This window comes from Fusarium coffeatum (genome assembly GCF_003316985.1).
Source record: "Fusarium coffeatum strain FIESC_28 chromosome Unknown BRIP53273_contig_108, whole genome shotgun sequence".
NCBI lineage: Eukaryota > Fungi > Ascomycota > Sordariomycetes > Hypocreales > Nectriaceae > Fusarium > Fusarium coffeatum.
This window is the reverse complement of record NW_022157901.1, coordinates 1-24,199: the sequence shown is the minus strand read 5'-3', so window position 1 is coordinate 24,199 and position 24,199 is coordinate 1. Positions and strand designations below refer to the sequence as shown.

Sequence of the window (24,199 nt, the reverse complement as noted above, 5' to 3'; positions counted from 1 at the left end):
ACATGGAACAAAGCGTATAATGAAGGGAGTGGACTCGGTGATAGTTACAGAGTATTATCGTTGAGAGAGAAGGGAAGGCGGTTGTTGGGGTGAGTAAACAGGCCTGGCTGCCTTGCCTTGGTTGACTGACAGGGAACCAAGTCAACTGAACTTACCGGGAAGCGGATAGCGGCAGCCACAGTTCAAGCCTCAACCGCTATTGTCGTTGAACGTCTCCATGTAATCCGTATGCAGGCGGTCGGATGTTTTTGTTTATGATTGTTCAACGATTGGATGAGATTGAAAAACATACTGCCTCTTCAGTACAATGCAGCAGTTGGATGTGCATTATTCTTTAGTTGTGGCGTCTTCCGCATGTGATAGTCTTTATCGTTTTCTAACCTATCCTGGTCCTTGTCCGGGCTTGTTCCCGTTCAACTGATCAAGGATACCCCACCATTCGTCGCTCTGCCAACGACGGTAAACAATCGCATTATCGAGTCTGGCCCAGCAGAAAGCGGCAAGTCATTCTCGCTTGTGCGAATAGAATCTTGATATTGGCCCGACTATTGACAGGTTGGGACTAATCGTAAACTTTCCTTGGTGGTGTGATGGTCCCATACTGGACGGTTTAGAGTCCAGGTGTTCCCCAGTAAGAAGATCACTCATCCCTGCTCGTACATACTTACCACTTTCTTCTTCCTGGTCTCTTTCCATTGTGCTTGCGCGGCTCTGTTACTTTCTTCCTGATCTTATTTCTGCTCTCCCTTAACATATCCAATCTAAACCTGGACACGACCCCATCAGTGGCCTATTCTCGAGGCCCTCTGAATTAGCATTATAGCAGATCAACCAATATCGAAAGCTTGGACAGGTGTGTCGCATAGCGGCCCGAGACATCTACGCAGAGACCCTTGGACATTGCATTCCCCAGGCGAAGAGTGCAGACCAGACTGCCTACGACACTTGCTGGTGCTTGTTCACTCTGCACAAACACATTCAGTGCAAAGGAAAGTCAAAGTTGGGAGGGAGTTGGGAAACATCAACGAGAATCTTTTTTCAGCTCTCGAGCTACGAGGCGATGACCATGGTATGAGAGCCCAGTAAATACGTTGGCGACTTTTCCAGGCTCCGAAGCCGTAGCAACAATCACATCTGCCTTGAGTCGGCGAACCTGCTCAGCACAACCAAAATTCGCAATGGCTTCAACGTTCACCTCCGGCAGTCTCCGGTCTGCGCAACCACAAAGGCCCACGATGGCCAGCACAACGACTCTCATCCTATCGCTTTTCTCTGCGATTCTTCCTTTTGCATCGCCTGTCGCTGGGCAATCTTTTCCATACGTTCCTACAGAGATCCTCATGCCCGATCCTACATGTGTCGACGGCAGCGTACCATGCAGTGCTTCAGATCTAGCATTTGTCTTCCGGCAAACAGCCTCAGGCAAGGTCGAATTTCGATCCCTCAACTTCTCTGCCAGTGTCGATGCAGACGATATCAGCCTCGACCGACCCGCGGGCAGCACGACACTGCCCTTTCTTGACGACGAGCCTAAGAGCACAGCATTTGGCGCTGCGAGAACGGCGAACGGTTCACTTCTGGTGTATGCAGGCGACTGCAAAACTGGTGTCAGCGATGTATGGAGCTTTGACTACGAAGATGGAGGTGATTGGTATCGACGAGGTCTCAAGAATGGCAACGAGCGTCGTGCGCCTTACTTCCTCGGCGGTACGGTTGCCTTCTCTTCTAGTCTGGCTCCCGATATGGACCAGCCTACTCTCTATACCTACGGCGGCATGTGTGAGACACCCCAGTCCTCTACGACGAACTGGCAGAGCAATGCCAACTACACCAAGACGATGCTGAGGGTAGCGCCGAATGACGGAGACACTTACACATCGTATAAAATGAGCGTGGCATCCAGCGGTGGACCACGAACACCAATTGCCGGCTTTACACTAACTGGACTGACGCCCTCGATGACCAATAAGTCTGGCACCGTGACGCAGCAGATGAGTTATGTGTTGTTGGGAGGACATACGAAGACGGCCTTTATCAACATGAGCACAGTCGCCGTATGGAACTTGCCTGCCGAAACGTGGAGTTATGTGAATATCCAAGCTCCAGACGGTGGCTTTCCAAAGTCGGATCTTGCTGTCAAGGACACTAGCTCTCAGTCGAAGCGACAAAGCACGGCAGATAATGTCTACAGTCGTTCTGGACACACTGCGACATTGAGCGAAGACGGAAGCTCGATTATCGTTATTGGAGGTTGGGTAGGTGATGTCAACACTCCCGCAGAGCCTCAGCTTGCTATCCTCGAGATGAGCGAGATCTATAGCGGATGGCAGTGGAAGGTTCCGGAAAAGCAGCCCGAATTTTCCGGCATCTACGGTCATGGCGCTGCAGTGTTGCCAGGAAATATGCTGATGGTTTACGGTGGATGGGAGACATCCGGTTCTTCAAGTCGGATCAAGCGCCAGGCTTCAGCAGGTTCACCTCGCTTCTACAACATTACCTCCGGATCGTGGGGATCTAGCTATACGAACCCCTCTTCTGGGTCTTCTTCCGATCAGGAGAACAATGCTCCAACAGATGATGACAAGGGATCAAGCTCGAAGCGGGTTGGTCTTGGTCTTGGCTTGGGCTTTGGCATCGCTGCTTTAATTGGCATCGTCATCGGTGCTTTATGCTGGTACAAGAGACGCAGAAAACACATCAACAACCGAGACGAAGCTGTCCGAGCGCTATCACAAGATACCAACTACTACAACCATGAATACCCTGAGATGGCGGAGAACGACCCTTGGGGACTCGATAACAGTGCTTGGTATGGTCGTGGTGACCCCTATTCTGCTGGAGAGCGATCACTCGGCTATGAGTCGATGAGAGGCGCTCGAAGTGGCATGCCTGGACTTCATATCCCACACAAATCTATGCCAAGACCGTCTCGTGGAGGCTATGTGCCCACAGGACCTCGGCCGGGAAGCTTCCCGGGACCTATTCACCCGATTTATGAAGACGAAGAAGAAGAAAGCTACCAAAACCGAGGGCTATACGATCACGCCGCGACACCCACGTCAGATGTCTATTCGGACCCTTTCCAGACTCCTGTCACAGGTACAGGTCCAAATGGCATTCCACACCCTATTTGCCTCACTCCTGGAGGAGGCAACCGAGCATCAGCTACACCCAGCCCTGAAAACCCACGCCATGATCCTGAGGTTCAAGATTGGGTGACCGAGGTTGATGCTGCGGAGGGACTCCTCGCACGCATGAACAGTCGACGAAGCCAACACCAAAATACCCAGAATGTCGAGGGTGTAGAAGGACATGTTGCGCGTATGAATAGCCGTCGAAGCCAGAATCAGGGAAGCTTCGGTCATAGCCAAGGTCGTACTTCACCATCGCGGCATAACTCAAATCGCTCAGCTGCTCTACGAGATGATGAATCACGAAGCGGATCTAACTTGTCTGATTCGGCGAGAAGTGCCGCGGAGAGTATCAAGGCCAAAGCACGACAGCTCAACCCCATGGCTCCTGTATTATTAGCAGCTGGTGCTGAACATCCCAAGCCTGGCAGTTCGTCTTCCGATAGCTATAACACTGCTCGCTCGTCGTTCCATGCTCTTCAAGCCGAAGGACCTTCGCTCCTTATGGGGGATCGAGGCCAGCAGCGATACGACGATGACGAGCCTTCCTCGCCATCCAAGTCAAAACCACGTCGAGGATGGTTGGGTTCTTTCAGGAGAATGTTTTCAGGGGCTAGTACCCCTACATCCTCCCGCGAAGACATGTCTGGCGTGCGACGTTCATTTGATCAAGAGCCTGTGACCGGAGATTATGAGCCCGGCCTTGTCGGTCTGCGTGGCGAGCTTCTTAGGCGGAAGCAGGGACGACAGGACTGGGAGGGTCTTGATCCCATACCTCGAGGTGCTATGATGTCTGGGGGTGCAGGGCCAGAGCCTGGAACTGAATCTGACTGGGACATTGAGAGGGCTGTGGAGCAGCGACTGGTTCAGGTCATGTTCACTGTTCCTCGAGAACGATTACGCGTTGTTAACGGCAACGAAGAGGGAAGTGATCGTGAAGACGAGGACTTGATGAGACCACAAGCAGCCGAATTGGTCGATCCAGATGATGAGACTGATCTGTCAAGAGGCGACAGTATCAGAGAGAAACAAAGGGAAGCTTCATATGACCATCCCGCTCTACGGACTGTGGAAGAACCCCGAAGACAGGAGAAGGATGAGATGGACGATGCTATGGCTGAGAAGCAAGGGCTTATGCAGGGTGAGGAGGAAGAACGATTTGAGGAGGAAGAACGATTAAATGAGAAACAACGCTACGAAGAGAAGCAACAACTTCTTGATGAGAAGCGTGCCGAGGAGAAGCGAGCTGCTGAAGAGGAGGCTCTCCAAGCACAGCAGATGGAAGAAGAGCCTACGAAGAGAAAACTATCACATCAACCTCCACCACCCGAACAACCGACATCAACAATACAACAACCAAAACCCTCACATCTCCAGCCCCATCCTCTCTTCCAACGGCAGTCTCCTTCCGGCTCACCATCGCCATCCCCTTCCCCCTCGCCATCTCTCAACCGCCCAAGCTTCCAGTCTCAACGCCAGGGGCGCAAGGACTCAAACAACTCAACGGACGACTTCCTCCTCCCTGAGTTCACACCACGAGACCATCGTTTCTCACACTCAACAAATCGCTCTTCTGGAGTCGTCATGGAAGCACAAGCTGTTCCGATAACAAGAGAACGAGCTAGGACGCGCGTCTTGGCTATGGTGGATAGCTTTGAGAATCTAAGCCGTGAGAACAGCCCGAGTCCCACACGATTCCAATAGGAGGTTTTTAGTTGAAAAGGGGGGCTGAATATTTGCTACGGAGGAGGCATGAGAAGAATCTTTTACGAAAGACGCATTTTTGGAATGATTATTTGGGTTTGCAGGGTGTTTGGGTGTAGGATTTGGGACATATCATGTGCTATTGTTTTGGCCATTGCTTTAGCACTTTTGGAAGATTTTGGAATGTCTTGATGGGAGATGTACATACGAATAGATGAAATGAGGTTTTGGAACTGTATAAATGGTCTTGCTATCTAAGTTTCTGATTGAACGTGATTGTACTCGACATAATGTGATTGTTGTTTCTTGTATAACGTCTCCGTTGCCAACAGCTCGACACTTACCCTAGATAGCCGTTGATGTAAACGAGCATATGCATATTATCTTTCACATGAAACTTGCAGTTCAACTAGCGTAGACCCGTTATGCACATGTGATTCGAGTTGCCCATTCTATCATCTGTGTTACTCTATCAACATCCTCACCACCTATCAGACCATGTCGATCTCAAGACCAAACATCCTCAACGTCATCTCCCAAACAATCGACGCACAGGACAACGCATTCAAGGCAAGGCAACTCACCGTGTCCGGAACAAACGAGATTCGAAACAAAAGCAGAAATCGGAACAGGGTACAAAGTGCTGAATGCGTACGTATACATTGTGGTTGGTTGGCGCTGCCTTGATTCTGTCCCTGACGATCTTATCATGAACCAGTACTTGGTGAAACGCATTCGGACGCCACAGTATCCACGTACCATAAAAAATGCAGGGGGTCACTAATTAATAAAAACTGATCAGCGGAAAAGGGAGGGACGAGAAGGAAAATCTTCATTTTGGAGAGTGCAATATTTGAAGCCATGCAGTCATTTAATAATTCTCTGATTCGCTATGCTTTGCTGACGGGCTGGGAAATTATATGATGTTGCTAGTTGACTTATTGTACACGTATTGGGTGTGGGGTATAAGTAAGACGCCAGTCTTAGCTGAGAAAGCTTGATGATGATAGAGTGAGCGATGATCTGGTTATGTTTATGCTTGTTTCTTGGTCGATGGAAGATCTATTCCGCTAAAGCCTTCTCTTCTCTTACGCGTACAGATACCATAATTCCGCGTTTCTTCCTGCACTGCACTTGCTAGCCCGGGGGTATCGGTATCCTTATGCTTGTTTCTTTAATGAGTTGTTCCACCGGAGGATGGCCTCAATGAACTTCCGACCTGGGAAGTCGATGATGACAATTCCGGTGCGGCTTGTGTCTGGGTTATCTTCGAAATCCTTGATCCATTGGCCTGTCATGTCGTTCATCCCAGTGACGGTGCGGTTCATTGGTCCAGCCGCAGCTTCGATGGGCAGAACACCCACAGAGGCTGAGATGTGAGCGAGATAGAGAATCTCGTTGTCGAGAGGTGCTGTTGCCGCCAGCTCGAGAGCGTCTCGAATTGCAGTCCATTTATCAGATAAGTGATAAATGTCTGGAATAATCCACTTGTCTTCCAGCACCATCTGAGGACCTTCCCACTTGGGACCGTAAGGACCTCCGCGCCTGGCTGGGAAGTTCTCAAGCACGAAGATCTTGGAGCGCAGATCACCCAGTTTCGGCAGAGGTGCGGTAGCGCTGTAGTTGTAGAGACGATCTCCCAGGGGGTACTGGTTGAAGGCATCTTCAAACGATAGGGTGTTGTTGTCTCCAATGCGCCCACCTTCCTGCTTGAGGCGCATAACAATAGTCTCAGAGGGATTCTCATCCAAAAAATCATTCATATAGCCAATGACATCCTCAAAGCTGAAACCAGTGTAGCCGTTGGCATGATAAATGTGCAGTTCATCATCGCGCACACGAGCGCGGATATCAAAGTAGCGAAGGCCCGCCTCCAACTGCATTGTAAGATTCCAGTTCTGGCATTGAAGAACCTCTGTTCCTATCTCATAGGTCATAGTATCGTGCGTTCCTGGTATGCTGAGACTCGAGAGGTACACATCGTCGGGGATATCGGCCATCCATGCCGGGTTGTAAGCCAAGTCAGCATCGAAGCTGTAAGCACTGGAGTAACCGCGATAACAGTTGCCGTAAACTATACAGGGCGCGATTGACAACAAGAGATAAAAGAGACACATTATGAAGAAGGCGATGGCTCCAACTGTGACTGGGAGGCGTCGAGATCGGTTGACGGGGCTAGAGAGACTGCGGAAGCCTGGTTTCGCGATCATGGCTGAAGGCTGATGACGAAGGTCGAAGCCGGAGAGGCCGGAGGGGTTCTTTTGGTCGGCTAGTCACATCGAAATATTCGCCGAAGACTTGAAAGGATTATCAAGTCGCGACTTTGATACACTCTTTGTTGTATCAAGTGCAGAATGTATATCCAAGAAACTGTGTTGATGTTAATGTTGATGTTGACAAGGCTGATGATGCAAGCTTCATGGGGGATTCAGCCAAGGCGATATGACATAGGCGGACTGGGGGGAGCTTGGGCGCTTTAGCGATAGCACCTGCGAGATTCGAGAGCTGTGAGTGGTCAATTTGAAACAGAGTCGAGGAAGCAAGCATTTACCCCAGATAAGACATGACAAAGCATTCCAGCCATTACGGCTACCCTAGACCTTCAATAATTCGAATCCAAAGCTCTACAACTCTTGGAGATTGTAAGCTGCACACATCAGGAAAACTCTGATTGATAGCACTTTAAGCAAAAGGAATAGCTTCGATCAAGTCTTGACTAGGCAAAGGGCTAGTATTCTGAAACGGCTTGTTCCTACAGTAACTCGACTTGTGAGGCTCTGCCCCATCGACTACGGATCACTAAGATCTCGGTTGCTTGCTCAAATCGACTAGATCAACCTAGCTTTGGGTCGGTTAGAACTCAATGCAAGTTGTGTGTAAGCAATGACGCTTGGGAGACGTGTTTGGATGACACGGGAAGGCCCAACAAGTTCAATTAGGCTGCTCAACAGAGCTTACTTGTGTGTAAGAGAATGTCTTGCCGATGCAGGAAAGACGAAAGAATGTCTCCCACAAGCCGATATTCGACTGTGGAGAGAGAAGAGTAATGGATAAACGTTCACTTGTAAGAAACAAGTGGTAAAAGTACAGATACTGGTACCATTCGCAACATGATCGGTAACTTCGGTCCGGACAAAGTTCAATGTTCTCAAAGATTGTCATAGAAAATGCTGGACACCACTAAACGGAAGAATTCGATTCCTCTACACCCTCACGATGCGATGCACATCAACCGATTGCCGCAGGTGGCGGGCGGCTTGCAGATGAGAAGGATGGCGGACCCTGAACTTGCATTCTCCCGGCTGATGGTCAAGCTTGTGATTAGCCCGTCAAAGTTTTTGACAGCTTGAAGGAAGAGGCTGTCCACGTAAACCTCGACTCGAGTAAGTACAGTACAGTACAGTACATCAAGGTTCGTGGGCCGCCTTCAGTGGTGCTTGGTAACACCGCCTCGAAACGAGATGCTTCCAGCCGGTGACTGACATGTGCGAATATCACGAAAGTTACCATTAAGGTTTAACAGACGGAGCCTCAACTACACAGAGTGATACAGTAGCAGTCATGATGGCGGTCAGAAGGGAAGTCTGAAAGCAGGGCGACAGCTTGTATGACTGAGTGAATAGTGACAGCCTCAGTTGACGGCACGGGATGTGTTACTTACCGATAACAAATGCAAGAGGCTGAAAACAATAATAAACAAAACAACAAGAAACCAAACCACAAAAACATTAATACCTCCCAGCCTCCAACCTGCAGAAACAAACCCCCACGCTGGTCAATGGCAGCACAAGCACACAGCCGAGAGGAGGGGAAGAGAGAGAATAGCGTCGCAGATTGAGACATTACGAAGCGACATTTTTGCCACGTCCGTGTTCAGTTCAACTCATGCCCGAGCTCAAAACACAAAAAAAGGGTTCACCAGAGATCAATACGATTACGCAGTTAGAAGCCAGCTACACCATTGGACAATTCACGGGTTAAGAAAGAGGGTGTAGTGGTTCGCATAGACGAGGTAGCAGTGCAGTTCAAAGTGAATGCACTTGGCGGCAGTTAAGAGACTTGAGAGTTCGTGTTGGTTTTGGTGATGGTGTTGAAGTTGACAAAAGATGGTGTCTATTACAAGGTACAAAATCTATTGGTACGCGAAGATGTACAAGAGAGGAGTTTCTGTGATAATCGATCGATGCCAACTTTTTTTTGCAGAAATTCTGGTGGTTTCTAGCAGGGATTATGCATGACTGCCCCAGATTCCATTTCAAGGTTCTTTTCTTTCCACGGATAAGAATAAGTTACTGTACAATCTCATGAGCATGCGCATGAGCATTATCGTGCCATTGCTATCCCACTGCAGCGTCGTCTCAAGTCGGCTCAGGCGAAGTTTTTGAGTTGACTTGGGTGGGTCATTGACTTTGTACCAAAGTTTATAGAAGTGAATGCTACAGAGAAGGTTTTCCTCTCAAGTTAAATTGTAACTGTAATCTTGAATCGGTACTAGAAGGCTGGGTAAGAGGGAGGAGTTGGTTAGATCGTTACCTGGCCAAAAGATTAAAGATGGAGAAATTCCAATCAGACGAGAATCAATTCAATCTTGTCAGTGACGTCGAGAGTTGCAAGGGAGAGACGAGTAGTGAGTTTCTTTTATTAAATTGTCAAGGGTCATCATATGATGGATCTATACGAGAGCGGGGAGACCGTCAACTCGTCTCGTTTTGATGGTCTAAGTTTACAAGGGCAAGGCTGAGAAAGATAAGGGCCATTCCACTGAGAGTATCCATGTCAGTTAGTAGTCACTCACTGTTTCTAATCAACGTGATGAAATGCTTGAATCTGTCCCGGGGACTGTTGCTTGATACCCGATCGCACAGCAATATCATGTGCGATTCCTGTCCATCTGCAAGTGCAAGACCCATGTTCCCTCCTCCCTTCCGCGGGACCAGCTCCAGAATGACTGAAACAATAGACAAGGATTTGCTTGGTCCTCGACTGGCGAGCATCAACCTGCTGGATGTCCGTTCGTCTGGGAAAGTGGACCTGGAGTATCCCAGAAATTCTCGCGACTTATCAACGGTCTGGGTAAAATCCAAGTTTAATGTCGATCAAACAAACCATCCAAGATCCATGCTATACAAGACTCTTCTAATAATTCTCACCCACCACCTTTTTGAATCTTTCGATCGGTCAAAGTCAAGATCCCAAGACTGAAGAAAGGGGCCGGAATTGGCCCGTTGTAGTAGGTGAGCGTTTCCCGAACAGGTTCAACGGCGCGGCGTCGAACCCAGGGACCGACTAATCACTAAACTCACAGTAGCTTGAGCTCGGGCTCTAGACAAATACAAGTCAAGCTGTAATGAAAGCGGGATGAACGGCAATGTAATGTCCTCATTCTGTCGTCTTTGACAGAAACAGCACAGCACAACAAAACAGTTCAGTCCAAGATGAGGAATGGTGCCATCCAACGGACAGCCGCTAGCCTCATAAACATCACATCGTATCGCTTCTAACTCTTCTCAACTTAACTTATCGCGCGGCTGGCCTGGGTGAGTGGGAACGGGTGGAGTCAAAACAAGATGATGGAGGATGGGAGGATGGGGTTTACAGAATAACAGGCATCCATCAAGCGAATGTCTAATTCTGTCTGTGTGTCTGTCCTCTCTGTCCCATCTTCAGGCTCCAGTGACTGTTAAGATCAGATCGTGGATTGAGCGCGAATTATACTAGTTGCGGCTTCAACAGCGACCAGCAAAAACGCCGAGGTCCTACTCCTACTCCTAGACCTAGTCCTGAGGTGTTTCAATAATCTTGTTCTAGCGTCGCACCTTGTAATTAATTCCTGGTATCCGTACAATAGGTACCTACAGTAACAAGGCGTCATGAATCGTAGGGGGGTCTTTCGAGTTTCATCATCTTTTCTTTTTGTTCATAGTCGAGTCGTCATGCAAGAATAGCCTCATGAGGAAAATGTAGAGAGCAGCAGAAACAATTGCGATGCGACGGAAGAATAAGAGACTCTCTAGCCCGTGATCAGAGTGCCAAGTGCTCAAGCTCCGGATAATGAGTTGCCGAGGAGAGCTTGAAATGGATGGTGGACTTTTCTGTATCCAATTTCAATTTCCATCTTTCCAAGCAAGTAGCGGCAAGCCATAGTCAGACCCAAAGACGAAAGCCAAGCCCATCAAGTCGGCTTCAGGTCTAGGTCGATAAGTTGGTGTCAGGAACAGAGAATCATTAAATAAATAAATGAATTGATTGAAGACGAGAGGCAGAGACGATGGTACTCTGTAGTCTATACAAGGATCAGTTATCCCATCTCACCACAATTGCATCTTGAATTGCGATTGTCGGACGGGAGCTTTGGCAACAGTCCGTTCCGTACCTAACAAATCCGGTAATTAGGTACCTCTACATTTCTCAATCAAGATCGCCGTTTGCACCCTTGTCCAGGGCCCCATGTAGATCCCACTCCCTCGACACGACATCCATGACACGACACGCCCCCTTTCATCTCATCCCACCGTCAATAGAACTTACAGGGGAACAGCGCCTGTCACTCCCTACAACGCGCGCTGGAAACAACAGCTACTCAGCGCTGGTGACGACATTGGCTTCCCTGTGTTTGGGTCGCTGCAGGCGCCGCGTGTTTTAGTTTCTTGGTATGGATAGGGGAGGATAGCGAAACGAGGGGTCCATCTTTATTTTATTTTATTTTCTTTGCACCGTTCATAACTTTCTGCCTGCCAGTCTGTTAATATTAGCAGTGTAGAGGTACTGTACTGTAATCAGATCAGATGAAAATCAGAAGCAAATACTCATTGCTATTTAATCTAGAAGCCCAATTCTGTCAAGGGTTCGTCACAGTGACTCGGACTTAGTCATATTGCGTAGACAGCTTCACTAGATACTGTTGGCCAGCAACAACGCGAGAATTGCTTACTGTACTCGAGTCTCCAGTCTCCATCTCATCTCGAGTCGATCAGTTCTGTTTCTTCTGGCTCAATCAATTTCTTTTCAAGTTCCTTTCCTCTATTATCTTTTTGTTCCTCTACTCTTAATCTTTGGTGCACAATTGATTTGTCTCTCATTCCTTTCAACACGTTCCTTTCATCAACGATCCTTACAGCTTCATTTTATCATCACACTCCTTCTGCCACCACCACCACCACCAGCCAAAAACAAAAAAAAGACAACAAAAAAACAAACGGCCACTTTACGCCGAGATACTAGCTTTTACCTGCCACCACCATCTTTGAACGCGCTCAAACGGAAAGCTGTTTGGCCTCGGATCGCGTTCTTCCCGTCCACTTTGGACTCCTCTCTTTGGTTCTTTTCATACGTGGAGCCTCCTTTGTCTGCCCAGCCTTGGCTTTCGAGCTGAGAGTGTTGGACCTTGCCTTTTTGGTCCCACGCCCCCTGCACTGCACAATCAATACACTGCGGGCACGGTACGTACCGAGCGAGGGCTTTCGCTGCCAGGTCGTATTACAGTCTTTCAGTGCAACTCTATTCCAGGTTATTTCTCTACAGGAACAAGGGATCAAGCAAACTCAAACTCATCCCATCGAGGGAGAAGCCATTGACAGACCATCGACAATATCCCCCATCTCAAGGATACGAATATTGCTATCAACAGGAATCAACGACTCGATAATATCGACTGCTCCCTCCGCCCGCTATTCCCGAGCTCTCTCAAGTCTGGCCAGATCTGGTTAGAAGATTTATCCTCGTCTTCGTTCTTCCTTCCTTGTTTCCCATCCCGGTCGCTGCTGCCGCCGCCCCTCCACTAGAGCCCGGGACTACCGTGCTAGGTACAGATACCTACAAGGCTCTTACCTGATCTGTTCACGCTAGTCGCTACTTCCTTCACACCTTTTTCCCTCCCAGTACCAGAGTCTCTCCTTCCTCGACTCGACTCGACCTCAACTGAACTGCAGTCACGCATCCCAATAACTCTACCTTTCTCCCCCAGCCTCCCCTCTCAAATCTCCCCACGATTTACATTTCCCTGGCTGGAGCTTCCTTCTTCTTTTTTTGTTACCCGCTCGTGGTGATTTTGGATTGTTGGGTTTTTCTTGGGACGATCATTGATTGGCATTGTTGAACTTTTTGGGATCGTTATTCTATCGTATCGTTTGATTGGGATTTACGAGGATTGCTGGATATCGACAAACACGAGAGCATCAGAACGAAGCTCTTGATTTAGCACTGCTACCGACTATCGCAACTGTATTTCGACATCAACACCGTTGACGGAACCGAGATATCATACGGATATCGCCATCGAACCTGGGACCCATCTTCGAGAAGCTATCGACCACTCGCTCGCCTTTCAACCTAGCTAGGTCACTTAATTGTGCTACCTTGCTCGCTCGGATCACGATTGACGATACCGGTTGTTTTGCTCCGAAAGACAATTACCCACGCGAAGATCGCACCGGTACCACTGCACCCTCGACGTCCGACGTGGTATGGCTTCGACCATCTAAGAGTTTACTGCGACCGTGTTATGTCGTGATTGACCTGCTTCATCTCTGTTGTACCCGACCTCACATGCTCTTTTACTGCCAACTTCATTGGTAAAGGTGTGTCACATTGGATCACGAGTTTGTCCCTTTCCTTGTCGGGCCATACTCGTTCCCCTCAACCCAGCAAACTCTAACCTTGAACTCGATTTAGTCTTCGACCAAACTCATAATAATCAACATGTTTCCTCTTGGTAGGAACGCCCCGTCCGCGGGTCTTCTCTTGTTATTAGCATCGGCATGGTCACCCTTAGCCAACGCTTTGGACATTCAGTATTGTGCCAGTTTCAACACTGGCGAAACCCCTAGCAGTATGGAACCCTCCAATCTGAATACCTATCTTGGCAGCATCTAACCTGAATGCAGATTACAGCATATATCAGACCAATGGCCTCTGCCATGATTTCTGCTTCGACGACTACGCTTATGCCATCACGCAAGGCAAGCTATGCTGGTGTTCAAACTACGCTCCTGTCAAATCGGTCCAGGAGAGCAACTCAGACTGCAATACCCCTTGTCCCGCGTGGCCTAAAGAGGTCTGCGGTGGTGATGGTGTATATGGATACGTCGATCTTGGCAATGTGAAGCCATCTGGATCTCGGGGACCATCTCCCTCATCAACTAAAGTAAGTTCAATCCTGTGATATGATTATGCTTTGTGTTGTGATTGCCGCGCACGTTGTGATCGGACGAGTGTCTGCCCACCAGCTTTCCACCTGTATAATCTTAATCCATTCTGAATCCCTTGGGTTTGGTAAGATTCCACGGCTTAACAGGTAACACTCAGGCAAAACCAACTACCACCACCGTGTCCAGAGTGACAGTGACATTTACGCCTACATCCAAATCCACTTCCACATCGACAACATCCACGACTTCCGAAAGCTCAACTGTATGCCTTGTCTTAACACGCATGTTATTCCAGCGCGGGAATCTGGTGATGTGATCAATCGGCTTTGGACTGAGACTAACCATACTCTAGACCGAAAAAGAAGAATCTACCTCAGCCTCCGCGACCAAGGCCACTTCGACCGAGGAAGAAGAAGCGACCTCAGCCACTGAGACGGAGGAGCCTTCGTCCATTGTGCAAACAGTTACTGCTGGAGGTACCATCAGGACAGTAACTGTTGCACCGACTCAGCAAACAGCTGGAGTACCAGCAAACGAAAACACATCTGATGACTCCACTGAGAAGAGCGGACTTGGCACTGGCCAGGTTGTTGGCATTGTGGTGGGTGTTATCGCTGCAGTCATATTTGCTGCAGGCTTCGCCCTGTTCCTATGGTTCCGCCGCAAGAAGCAACAGAACGAGCAGGAGGCTTATCAGGACGACCCCAGCATCCGAGATAGTTCCTCGGGTATTGCTCAACGACCTGATATGAGCACAACCGCTGGTTCGCCGATTGCGTCAGCCGCCGCAGGCAGTCGCAACAGTACTCTGCAAGTCGATCCGCGAATGGACCCGTTCAAGCAGGGCCTGTATGTCCGAAGTGCCAGTCATGAGAGTATCAACACCCTTCGAGACGACCACGATTACTCAAGGAGAATCCAAGCACCCAAAGTGCTTCGTGCAACCAACCCCGATCCAACGCCGGAACCCTGAGCCGAAAGGGTTTCGGCAATGGATTAATGAAACATGTTCCACACGAGAGGACAAAAGGCCAAAGCTGGCCCATGAAGCACACGAATCTCACTTTCTCCGGCTCACATTTTCACAACCTAAAGGGGTTTTACTTGCATTTCGAGATACCAGGAAGGCGTTGGCATTTTACATGGAGGAACACATACACAACGGCACAAGGACAGAACGCCTCCCAATGGTTGGCGGGGTCATGGTATGGTATGGGTACATACACAAGCGGGCTGAGCGGCTGTTGCTTTGCACAGCGCTATCGGTATGGTCATGAGGACACGAGCCGACTGCTTACTCTTCGATTCGATCTTATATTTTACTGCATTACGACAACGGCGGCCTCGACTAAACAATCTTGGTATGATGGAATGATGGATGAGCCGCGGCTGCAATAGTCGCGGTGAATTCTAGTTTGAACAATCTGTACGTGCATTAGTGTTGGCTTCAAAGTCTGGATATAATAAGCAGGACGTCGTTGTCAGTTTGGGGGTTAGTTTCTAGTACATAGAGTTAGCATAAAATGCGCAGGGTGATGGGTGGAACAGCGACCAAAAGTATACTTATTTTCTTGGTCTGGGAAGATATCAGGACGTTGCCTGGTGAGCGATTCCCGAGGTATTTGATAGTACAATTCAACCTGACTGGTTTGGTACCACATCCACAGCTATATCCGTGTCTGATTTGCGATTGTGATTTTAACCTACGCATCTTGGACTGACTTGCATCACCATGTGAGACTGAACATAGCCACTGAGGATATAACGGATGGAATGTGCACTTTGTTCCTAGACCTTGTATGTGTTAGTTCATCGTCGCCAAGGTGACTCGCCCATAACATGAATTGCCGTGTAACTCGCGATATGCATGAATGAACTGCTCGGTCATAATCTATTCTACAATTCCCCAATGACTGCCTGTTTACATTATGACATACTGTTCCCGTCCAATAACTTGAGATTAACTAGTCTGGGACAGGTCAAGGTGAAAATTGGATTTACGATGGTCTTAGTCTTGTTGCTCTAAGGCGTGAGTGACTCCCGTCATGGGCATGGAATCTGAGCGACATCTTACAAATTACAAGTCTTAAGAGGACTACAAAGTTGGCAACATCCAAGCTCAATTGTTGCAAGATAGTATGAGCAGTAGCCAAATGATGGCTAGTCAATAGTCTCGTAATATTCATCATGACCATCCAAGACTGCCTGACAATACCCCAACTCGAGCAATGCTACAATACCTTGATGTCTTCTACTGAAAAAGCCAAGTGCCGTTTAGTCTAGATAGTTTATATCATTATATCACCGAGAAAGAAGAGATGTAATCGCTGCCCAAAGGGTATCTGCAATCCGTGTACGCCTTGCCAACCGAACGCCTTGCCAACCCATAAAATCTCAAGGGTTCAACTCTGCTGTGTTGTGCCCTCCTTCAATATTTCGCGAGACGCGATGCAAGTATGCTGATGAGACCAAGTGTAGTCTCCAATGGGACAATTGTGTGTGTAAAAAAGCAGTATAATTGTAGTAACGTAGTAAAGGAGAAGTGATACTGTAAAGCAAGGTCGAATGGAGCATAATGCCGACAAAAAAGTCCTGATAAACGCCCCGAAAATGCGACTCGTCTTGTGATCTGTTCTTGACCAGACTGCTTGCTTTGCCGTGTTTGAAATCCTCTTCTGCGCGGGTTGTATTTCATGACCAGACTTCAAAACCCTCCATTTTCTTTTCGTTCTTTCGTACTCAAAACATGCCGTTCCGACTTTCGTTCCTTCAAATTATCTTTTATCGTCGAGGTCGCTTCTCGCGATCACTCTGTAGCCCTCCTCCTTCTTCGCTTCTCCTCTTTCGTCCTCGGCTTTCGCGATCCTCCGGTCGTAGCCCCCCTTCACGTTGCCCTCGTCCTCCCCTACCACTGTTTGCCCAGTCTTCACCACCGCGGCCACTTTGACTATCACCTCTATGTCGGCCTTCACGACCATGCACATCTCTTCCAGCTGTAGGAGGAGGCCCCATCGGCTCGCGTGCAGCGCCGCTTTGGTCTCTATTGGAGCGTCTCGAATCACGCTCTTCCCTACCACTCTCTCCAACTCCCGAGCGACGGTCACGGTGTTCACGATGTTCTTTACTATCTCGTTCTCGACCTGGACTGCGGTCACGTTCGCGATCGCGGCTTCCTCGGCGCGAAGGCCTATTTGACCGACTTTCGCGATCACGTCGGCTTCGATCATGCTCACCACGGCCTGAGCTTTCTTCTCCATTGGCAGGCGCCCGGCTAGAAGATTCGTTCCTGACCGGGTCTTGTCGTTCCTGCACTGGTGTGGCGGCGGGCGAACCCCCAGTTAAGACCTGAGCATCCGAACCGCCACCGAGGGTTTGGCGTGCCTGACCCCTCCTTCCGCTGTTGCTTCGACTTGTATCGGGCATGTTGGCCTGTGCTTGTTGCAACGTGCTGTTGATGCCTGCGAGCTGCCTTCGACCGCCGTTGCGACGTTCGCTAGAGGCTGGGCCGGTTGGCACGTTGGCGTCGGTGGCTGGTGAACCAGTATAACCTCCAGGTGTTTGTCGTGGACCTGCATTGGGACCCCGGTCGGGCGTGTTGGTTCCACCCATAGACTGTCGGCCATGTCCATGACTGTTACTGGGCCCATGGGGTGGTTGTCCAGGTGGAGGAGGGGGAGGCAGTGAGTTACCACCACTGTTAGCACCAATCTGAGCAAGACGTTCTGGATGAACACCCGTAGGAGTTGCCGTAGTTGATGCAGGAGAAGGCATGTTCTGGCCAGGGCCAGCATTTCTAAGTCTGCCCCCAGGGCCTGCAGGTGTGGTGGAAGGAGTGGCCGGACCAGTGTTCTGCTCATAACCACCTCTTCGCCCCCTTCCTGAGGACGGGCCTGTAGGGGGAGGTCTATCCGGGGTGGCTGGGCGTTCGGCCTCGGGACCAGCAAATCGGCCGTCAAGTCGACCTGGAACAGCTTGTGGCCCATTATGACCTCTGGTTGAACCTCGTCCACGAGCCTTGGGACCATATGGAATATCTGTCACGTTCTGGATGGTATTGAGTCGTCCATATGTATCGTCTTGGTGGGGCGACGGCTTGTGGTCAGGCTCTGGCGCACGAGTTGGAGTTCCGTGAAAGCCAGCAGCGTCACGACCTTTGGGTGCGGTAGGTCGCTCACTATCGCGGTCCGTCGGCCTGAATGGCGAATGTTCTCGAGGATCCCTCCCAGCGGGTCGGTGTTCTGTAGGATAGTTGCGATCATGTCGGTCTTCGCGACCACTCTCCGGCTGGCCAGTCTCATGCCCGTAGCGACCACCCCGACGAGGTGATTGCACACGAGAGTTGTGGTCCCGTACTTCATTTCTAGGAGCGCGGGATGGTGTGCCATCTCTGTTGCCTATCAATGCAGCTCTCTCTGGGTTGATAGTATCCGCTGGCTCGACAGGGGCAGTCTTACGACCCCTACCGGAACGGTCAGAGTCAGGTGCCCGGCTTTGCTTGTTGTCCTGAGCAAATAGAGCAGCTCTCTCTGGATTGATATGAGGTTCGGGTGCCTCGGCAGCAGCGGCAGGCGCAGTGGGAGCGGAGGCCGGTGTTTCATTCAAACGGCCATGATCGTGGCCTCTGCTGCTCTTAGCATCCCTGGGCCGTTCCCGTTCATGTTCGCCACGACGTCCTGATCCATCAGATCGAGCGGGTTCCCGACCGTGTTCTTGTGCTCGTCGATCAGGGAAGTCGCGAGGACGGTCTGGGCGAGCAGGATCGAAGTTTCGTGAATCCCGTTGGTCCCGGGGCTCACGAACTTCCCGAGACTCTCGCTGATCCCTAGTATCACGGGGCTCTCTAGACTCACGTGAATCCCTAGATCGTGCGTCTCGCGGTTCCTTACCATCACGGCGCTCGTGACCTCTGGATTGGTTAAACCGATCAGAGGCATAATGCGCGGGGATAGGCACATCGGGTCGACTGGGAAGTGTATGAGGAGGACGTTCAGGCAGGGTGTTAGGTCGAGAATCGTGCTTTGCAGCCGAGCCATGTCCTGCATTTGTATTCGCTGCGCGAGGCCCTGAAGGTGTTTGGTCACGTTTAGTAGAATTAGACTCTCGAGACGACCCGGGCTTAGCGGGTAGCAAGTCCTTTGCAGGACCTGTAGGCTTTGCGGAATCGGCTCCTGAACTCTTGGAGTCTTTGCCATCCTTGACCTCGCCATCTTCCTCTTCGGCTGTAGTCTGTTTTCCTCGGGATGGCCTGTTGATGTTAGACTTGAAAATGACCGAACAGACGAGGGACATACCTGGATTGGCCTGGTTTAAATTCTGGCGCCGTCGCCCGCAGATTATTGGCCTTCTCTGGTTCGGTTTGAGCAGGCCCAGGCTAAAATGCATCAGTAAAGTCACAGAAGATCGGTTCAGGGCACTTACACCGCCAGGCCGGAAAGCCTGTACCATTACCCATTTAGATTTCCTTCTTTGAAGTTCCGACATTGCACCCTGTGCGGCAACTGACAGATCAACACGTCCACCGATTTCACTATCCGGTGTTGATTTGGCAGTAGACTCTTGTTTGGTGATAGTCTGAAGGAGCGACGAAAACTTTGTAGCCATGAAGTCAATCGCCGGAAAGAAGTCAAGGACCGCCTTCAGAACGGTAATGGCGTTTCGAATGTGCATCCATTCAGCACCTTCCAGACAAGTACGGAGTGCAGTGTTGAGGTTCTTATGCCAGCGGAACAACATATCGCGGAATTCTTCGTGCTCCACAAAAGTCAAGGGCTTTCCATTCTCATCGAAAGTTAGAGCAAATCCAAGACGAGGCTGATCATTTGATCCTTTGCCTTCCTTGTCATATGCACCCAGCCTGGGCTGGTCCTTTGACTTGTCCTTTTCATTAGGTACGGGTGCGTTCTTGTGCCAACGTGACAAGTCTTCAAGGATCAGCTTCAAGAAACGACCGAGATATTCAGCCTCCATAACAGTTGATGTAAATATCAGTGACCTTAAGCGGTTGGCATTGAAGAGCCGGTCGTAAAGAGACATCAACTGGAATCCTGGGGCGTTCCCTTCATGAAGTGCTTTGATGAATTTGTATGTATACTCAGCGTCGGCCTTGGATAGGAGTAAGCGAGGGAGGAAGCACTGTTCGAGTAGTGCATCTGAGATGCTGTCTGGCTTGGCTCGGGGCTCCGGGAACGAAGACTGGAACTGTTTGCTGAGGAAGAACTTCCACTTTGCTTGTCGTAGGAGATGTTCGCCGCATTCTTCGGAAAGGCCGATCTGGAGCTGCATAAGTTCCTTTCGCTTTTCCACCTTGCGTTCTTGTCCTTTTCGTGACAGGTCGCTGCGATCTCGTGAAATGGCAACCTCTTCGGTTCTGAGGCGCTCTTTCTCTTGTCTGTAAATCTTGTCAGGACAATAGAGGTCGCCTAGCTGAAGAGCCCAGAAGGTCACATAGAGATCTGGGGTAATCTTCTGCCAGGTTTCGGGGCGGACAGCATCTTGTATAGTTTCCACCAAAGGCTGAAGTGCAGATTTGATGAGAGAATTATCCTCGGATTTCTGTGGTTGTGACAGATTAGTGGAGGGGTTCCGTGCTGTTGGAGTCTGGGAACCCACCTGGTCGTCAGTCTGTGGTGTCTCTCGACTGGGTGTATCATGGCCACCATTCGTAGCGGGCGTATCGGACATGGCAACGTCTCCTTCCTTATCAATAGACTGGGCGATTTGGGCCTTCTCCTTGGTCTCTTCGACCTTCTTTTGCTTCCACGGGAACATGCGGTGGGCAAGGCTTGCCCGGCCTATCATGAATGCCAAGCTGACATCCAAGCCGTAGGATTTGATGAGTTCGGGAATGGAGGGAACGAGTTTGTCGAAGCTGGTCGGTTCCATATTACTCCAGAGGAGGTCCAGATATTGGATCAGGATGCGGTGGGAATCGTCAATCATCGAGGAAAGGTACTTGATGTGGGCTTCATCTTCTGGTACTTGGAAGAGTGCTGCCTGTCGGTACTGGGTCAGGTTGATGAGAAGCTGTGCAGCAAGGTTGGAATCTGTCAAAGCTTGGATGAGACGCTTCGAGCTTCTCACGTTGTCGAATCGCTTATCCTGACCACGAATTAGGGTATGACGTCGCAAGTATTCACCTCCAGCCATGGACATAATTTGATGGTCTGTGAAATCGACCGAATCTACAATTCCACCCATAGAAGTGATGAGCTCCTTGAGGATGATAAGATCGGTAGAATTGCCCCTGTACAGCTGATCATTGACATATTGAAGGACCGGTGTAGCGTTCAACACAGTATAACGTCGGAAGACTCTACCAGAGAACCTTGACAACGCTTGTAGCCATTTACTGGTTGTAAGAGCGTGTTCGGCTTGAGTACGGCTCCTTGACTTTCCAAGAGAGCTCATCAAGGACCACACGAGCACATCGTAAGACATATCAGTAAAGTACTTGGCGCACTCAACAAATGCGTCAATCAAATTGGGGTAGGACTCCAATTGTTCGAAAGCAACTCTGAAAACAATGCCAGGAGACGAGTAGCTGGTCTTGGCGAGTTGCTTGGCCATTTCACCCAGGTTGGTAAGGGAAACTCGCTTCATGGTGCCTCGAGTCTCGGATGTTGCCTTTGCAAAAACTGATTTCATAGCAGGAAGTCGAGAAATTTGACCCTCAAACCATTCAGCATACATGGAATAGCGAGTAGTCATAGAATAATGTCTCATGAGCTCCCAGATCGTGTTGACGGTAGAGGCATTGGCTTTTGTATGACTCAACGCTGGCAACAAAAGTCGTCGAAGTAGATCGTGCCATCGCGCAAGGTTGTGCTCTGACCTGTCCTCTGCGAGACTTTTGGCTCCGATTCTAGCCAATTTGGTCAAAAGAGCCTCGTCCTTACCAATGTTGACACCGGAAATGTTGAGAAGTGTTCCACACAACGTGAAGATATCGTCCACGGTCTGGCAAACAGGGATATTGTCCGCCCACTCATCCCAATAATATCGATAATTCTGCGATTCGTTGGTGTCGACCTTGTCGGGGAATGGCCATCTGAGTGATTTTCGGGGCGTCAACCTGTTTAAGCGAACACTGCCCTTGGGAAGGCCGGACTGATCATAATCGGGCACAAACTTCGTTGGACACCCAGTTTCGCCTACTACGATAGGTCGACTATCATGGAAGACTTTGTCGACAGAGTAGTGTAGTATGCGATGGATTCTCTCTAGCACTTCTGGGAAGATTTCTGGAATCCAAGGGAAGCGACCAAGAATAAAAAGCGATTCGGGAATGGCGCCAATGGTCAACAATTGTGTGAGCAAGGCCACCTTTTGTTCCAAGGGTTCGGGCAGTTTTGGCTTATTATCTGCCGCCTCAGCAGCAGCATCTTTGGTCTCAGTTTCGGACTTCTTGGGAAGCTCCCGTCGAGGAAGATTTGAGCCATTTGGATTATCGTCATCGCCTTGAGGCAGAACACCTGCCATAAGAAGAGCGTTCATTGTTCCACCTCTAGTGGATCGCTCCTCCTCCTCCAGCTTCTTTGTCTGCTCCTCACGGACCTTTTCCATGTTTTCATCAGCTGGTGAGAGATGTGGATAGAGGTCGGTTAAGGAAATGAAACCGATCTTGATGAGAAGAGCCGCAAGATAGAGCAAGTTCGCAGGGAGGACGTCTGTCTCATCTCTAGCATCGGAGTTGTAGAAGCGCAACTTGAAGCCAAGCAGTTGCGCGGCTGTCCGGTTGCCAGGAGGCGGCAGGGTTTTGGTTTCCTGTACCCATTGTCGTTCGATGTCAGCCGCAGCGTCGTCGCCCGTGGAGCCGTTGGTGATTGTAAGTTGTTGAGAGTCAGAATCGGCCACCTGACGGCCGCCCAACTCAAAGAACGCTTCAATATGCACTTCCCTAGCTCGGTCCCAAAATCCAATATCACGAACCCGTTTCTTCTCTTCCAAAAGCTTCTCATCCTCTTCTGTAGTTGTCCATTGCGCGTAGTCTGGAGTAGCCCATAGAGGCAGGCCACCGACATAAACTGCAGGGCTGAACTTGAGGTGAGAGCGTGGCCACCATGAGCTGACTCGGAGGAATTTGACGAAAAACTTGAACTGCTTGATCAGTACAGCCGCTGCAACATCCAGAGTCACGTCCAGCACCCTTCCTACGTCCAGATCAAAGGTGCCTATCAGTGCCTTGATCCGTTCAAAGGTCTGTTCCGCCATCTCTGGAGGCGGAGGTGCCACACTACTAGTCGTGAAGAGTTCCGTGATAAGTTTAGAATATCCTTCGGTTTCCTCGCGAAGCAGGTTGTAGTTGGCCTGTCGATAGAGAAGATTTGTTGCCTGCTTGATACCTAGTTTGACGAAGTTGTCTCTAATGAGACCCAGTTGCTGCAGAACCTCGGGATCGAGTGCCTGTCGCATCAAATTTGACGATATGCCAGTCGTCAGCACAAACTCCCGTAGGGGTGGTCGGTAGATGACGGGCTCGTTGTCCATAACTATGGATATAGAGTCAAGGAATATGGTGTGGGGAGCGAACGCGTATGAATCCTTAATCATCTCCGTCGTTTCGTCACCGAGGATTTCCTTGACGCAGGTACCTGCCTCGGTTGGTGATAATCGAGCTTCTACGACCGCGCGAACGAACTCTTGAAACAAGCTTGATAGTTCGGTGATATCGACATCGTCTCGCGACTGCTTTCCATGCTGAATCACCTCTTCCCGACCGCTCTCGGTCCAAGCGCTAACCTTCTCATCTGTAAGATTATTATAGCGATAGTTAGAATGGACCGGAGAAGGTGGTCTCAGTAGGGGCTGTGGTGGTACGTAAGTCGGCTTCTTGATCGCTGGTGGAGGAGGTGGCGGTGGTGCATGTGAAGAGCTGGGTCGTCGTTGCGTTGGTGTAGAATTAGATTGATGGTTCGGGGGTGCTCGACCATGGCCTTGCGATGAATCGCGTCGACCTGGACCTCGAGGTCCTCGTCCGCGACCACGTCCCATGTTATCTTCGCGATCGTGCTGTCCGAGTGCTGTATCTCCAGGTCGATGGGGAGAAGATCGGCCAGCTTCCATCGATTGGCGGTCGTTCCTCTTGCGTTTCGGACCCATAGCTCGCGAGAATGAAGTCGGAGCTAGAGGCGATGATTATCTCATTAGATGATAGCGTGTGTTGCGCTGTTGATGAATGTTGTAGTTTTTGAAGTCTGTGAGGGAAAAAAAAAAAAAAAA

At 49.9% G+C, this 24,199-nt stretch overlaps 3 protein-coding genes across 3 annotated transcripts; 2 read left to right on the top strand and 1 right to left on the bottom strand.

The window, feature by feature from the left end:
* Positions 1-1,178: 1,178 nt before the first annotated feature.
* On the top strand, positions 1,179-4,835 carry FIESC28_04990 (uncharacterized protein; the record flags this gene model as incomplete). Its single annotated transcript, XM_031159137.1, has 1 exon — positions 1,179-4,835. One exon carries the CDS (start codon positions 1,179-1,181, stop codon positions 4,833-4,835), a length of 3,657 nt encoding a protein of 1,218 aa, XP_031016781.1.
* A 1,160-nt stretch (positions 4,836-5,995) lies between these two features.
* Positions 5,996-7,045, bottom strand: FIESC28_04989 (uncharacterized protein; the record flags this gene model as incomplete). Its single annotated transcript, XM_031159136.1, has 1 exon — positions 5,996-7,045. The coding sequence occupies one exon, from the start codon at positions 7,043-7,045 to the stop codon at positions 5,996-5,998; it is 1,050 nt and encodes a 349-aa protein (XP_031016780.1).
* A 6,487-nt stretch (positions 7,046-13,532) lies between these two features.
* Positions 13,533-14,954, top strand: FIESC28_04988 (uncharacterized protein; the record flags this gene model as incomplete). The annotated part of the gene is made up of 4 exons (XM_031159135.1): positions 13,533-13,662; positions 13,718-13,977; positions 14,168-14,293; positions 14,334-14,954. 4 exons carry the CDS (start codon positions 13,533-13,535, stop codon positions 14,952-14,954), a joined length of 1,137 nt encoding a protein of 378 aa, XP_031016779.1.
* Between the last annotated feature and the right edge of the window lie 9,245 nt (positions 14,955-24,199).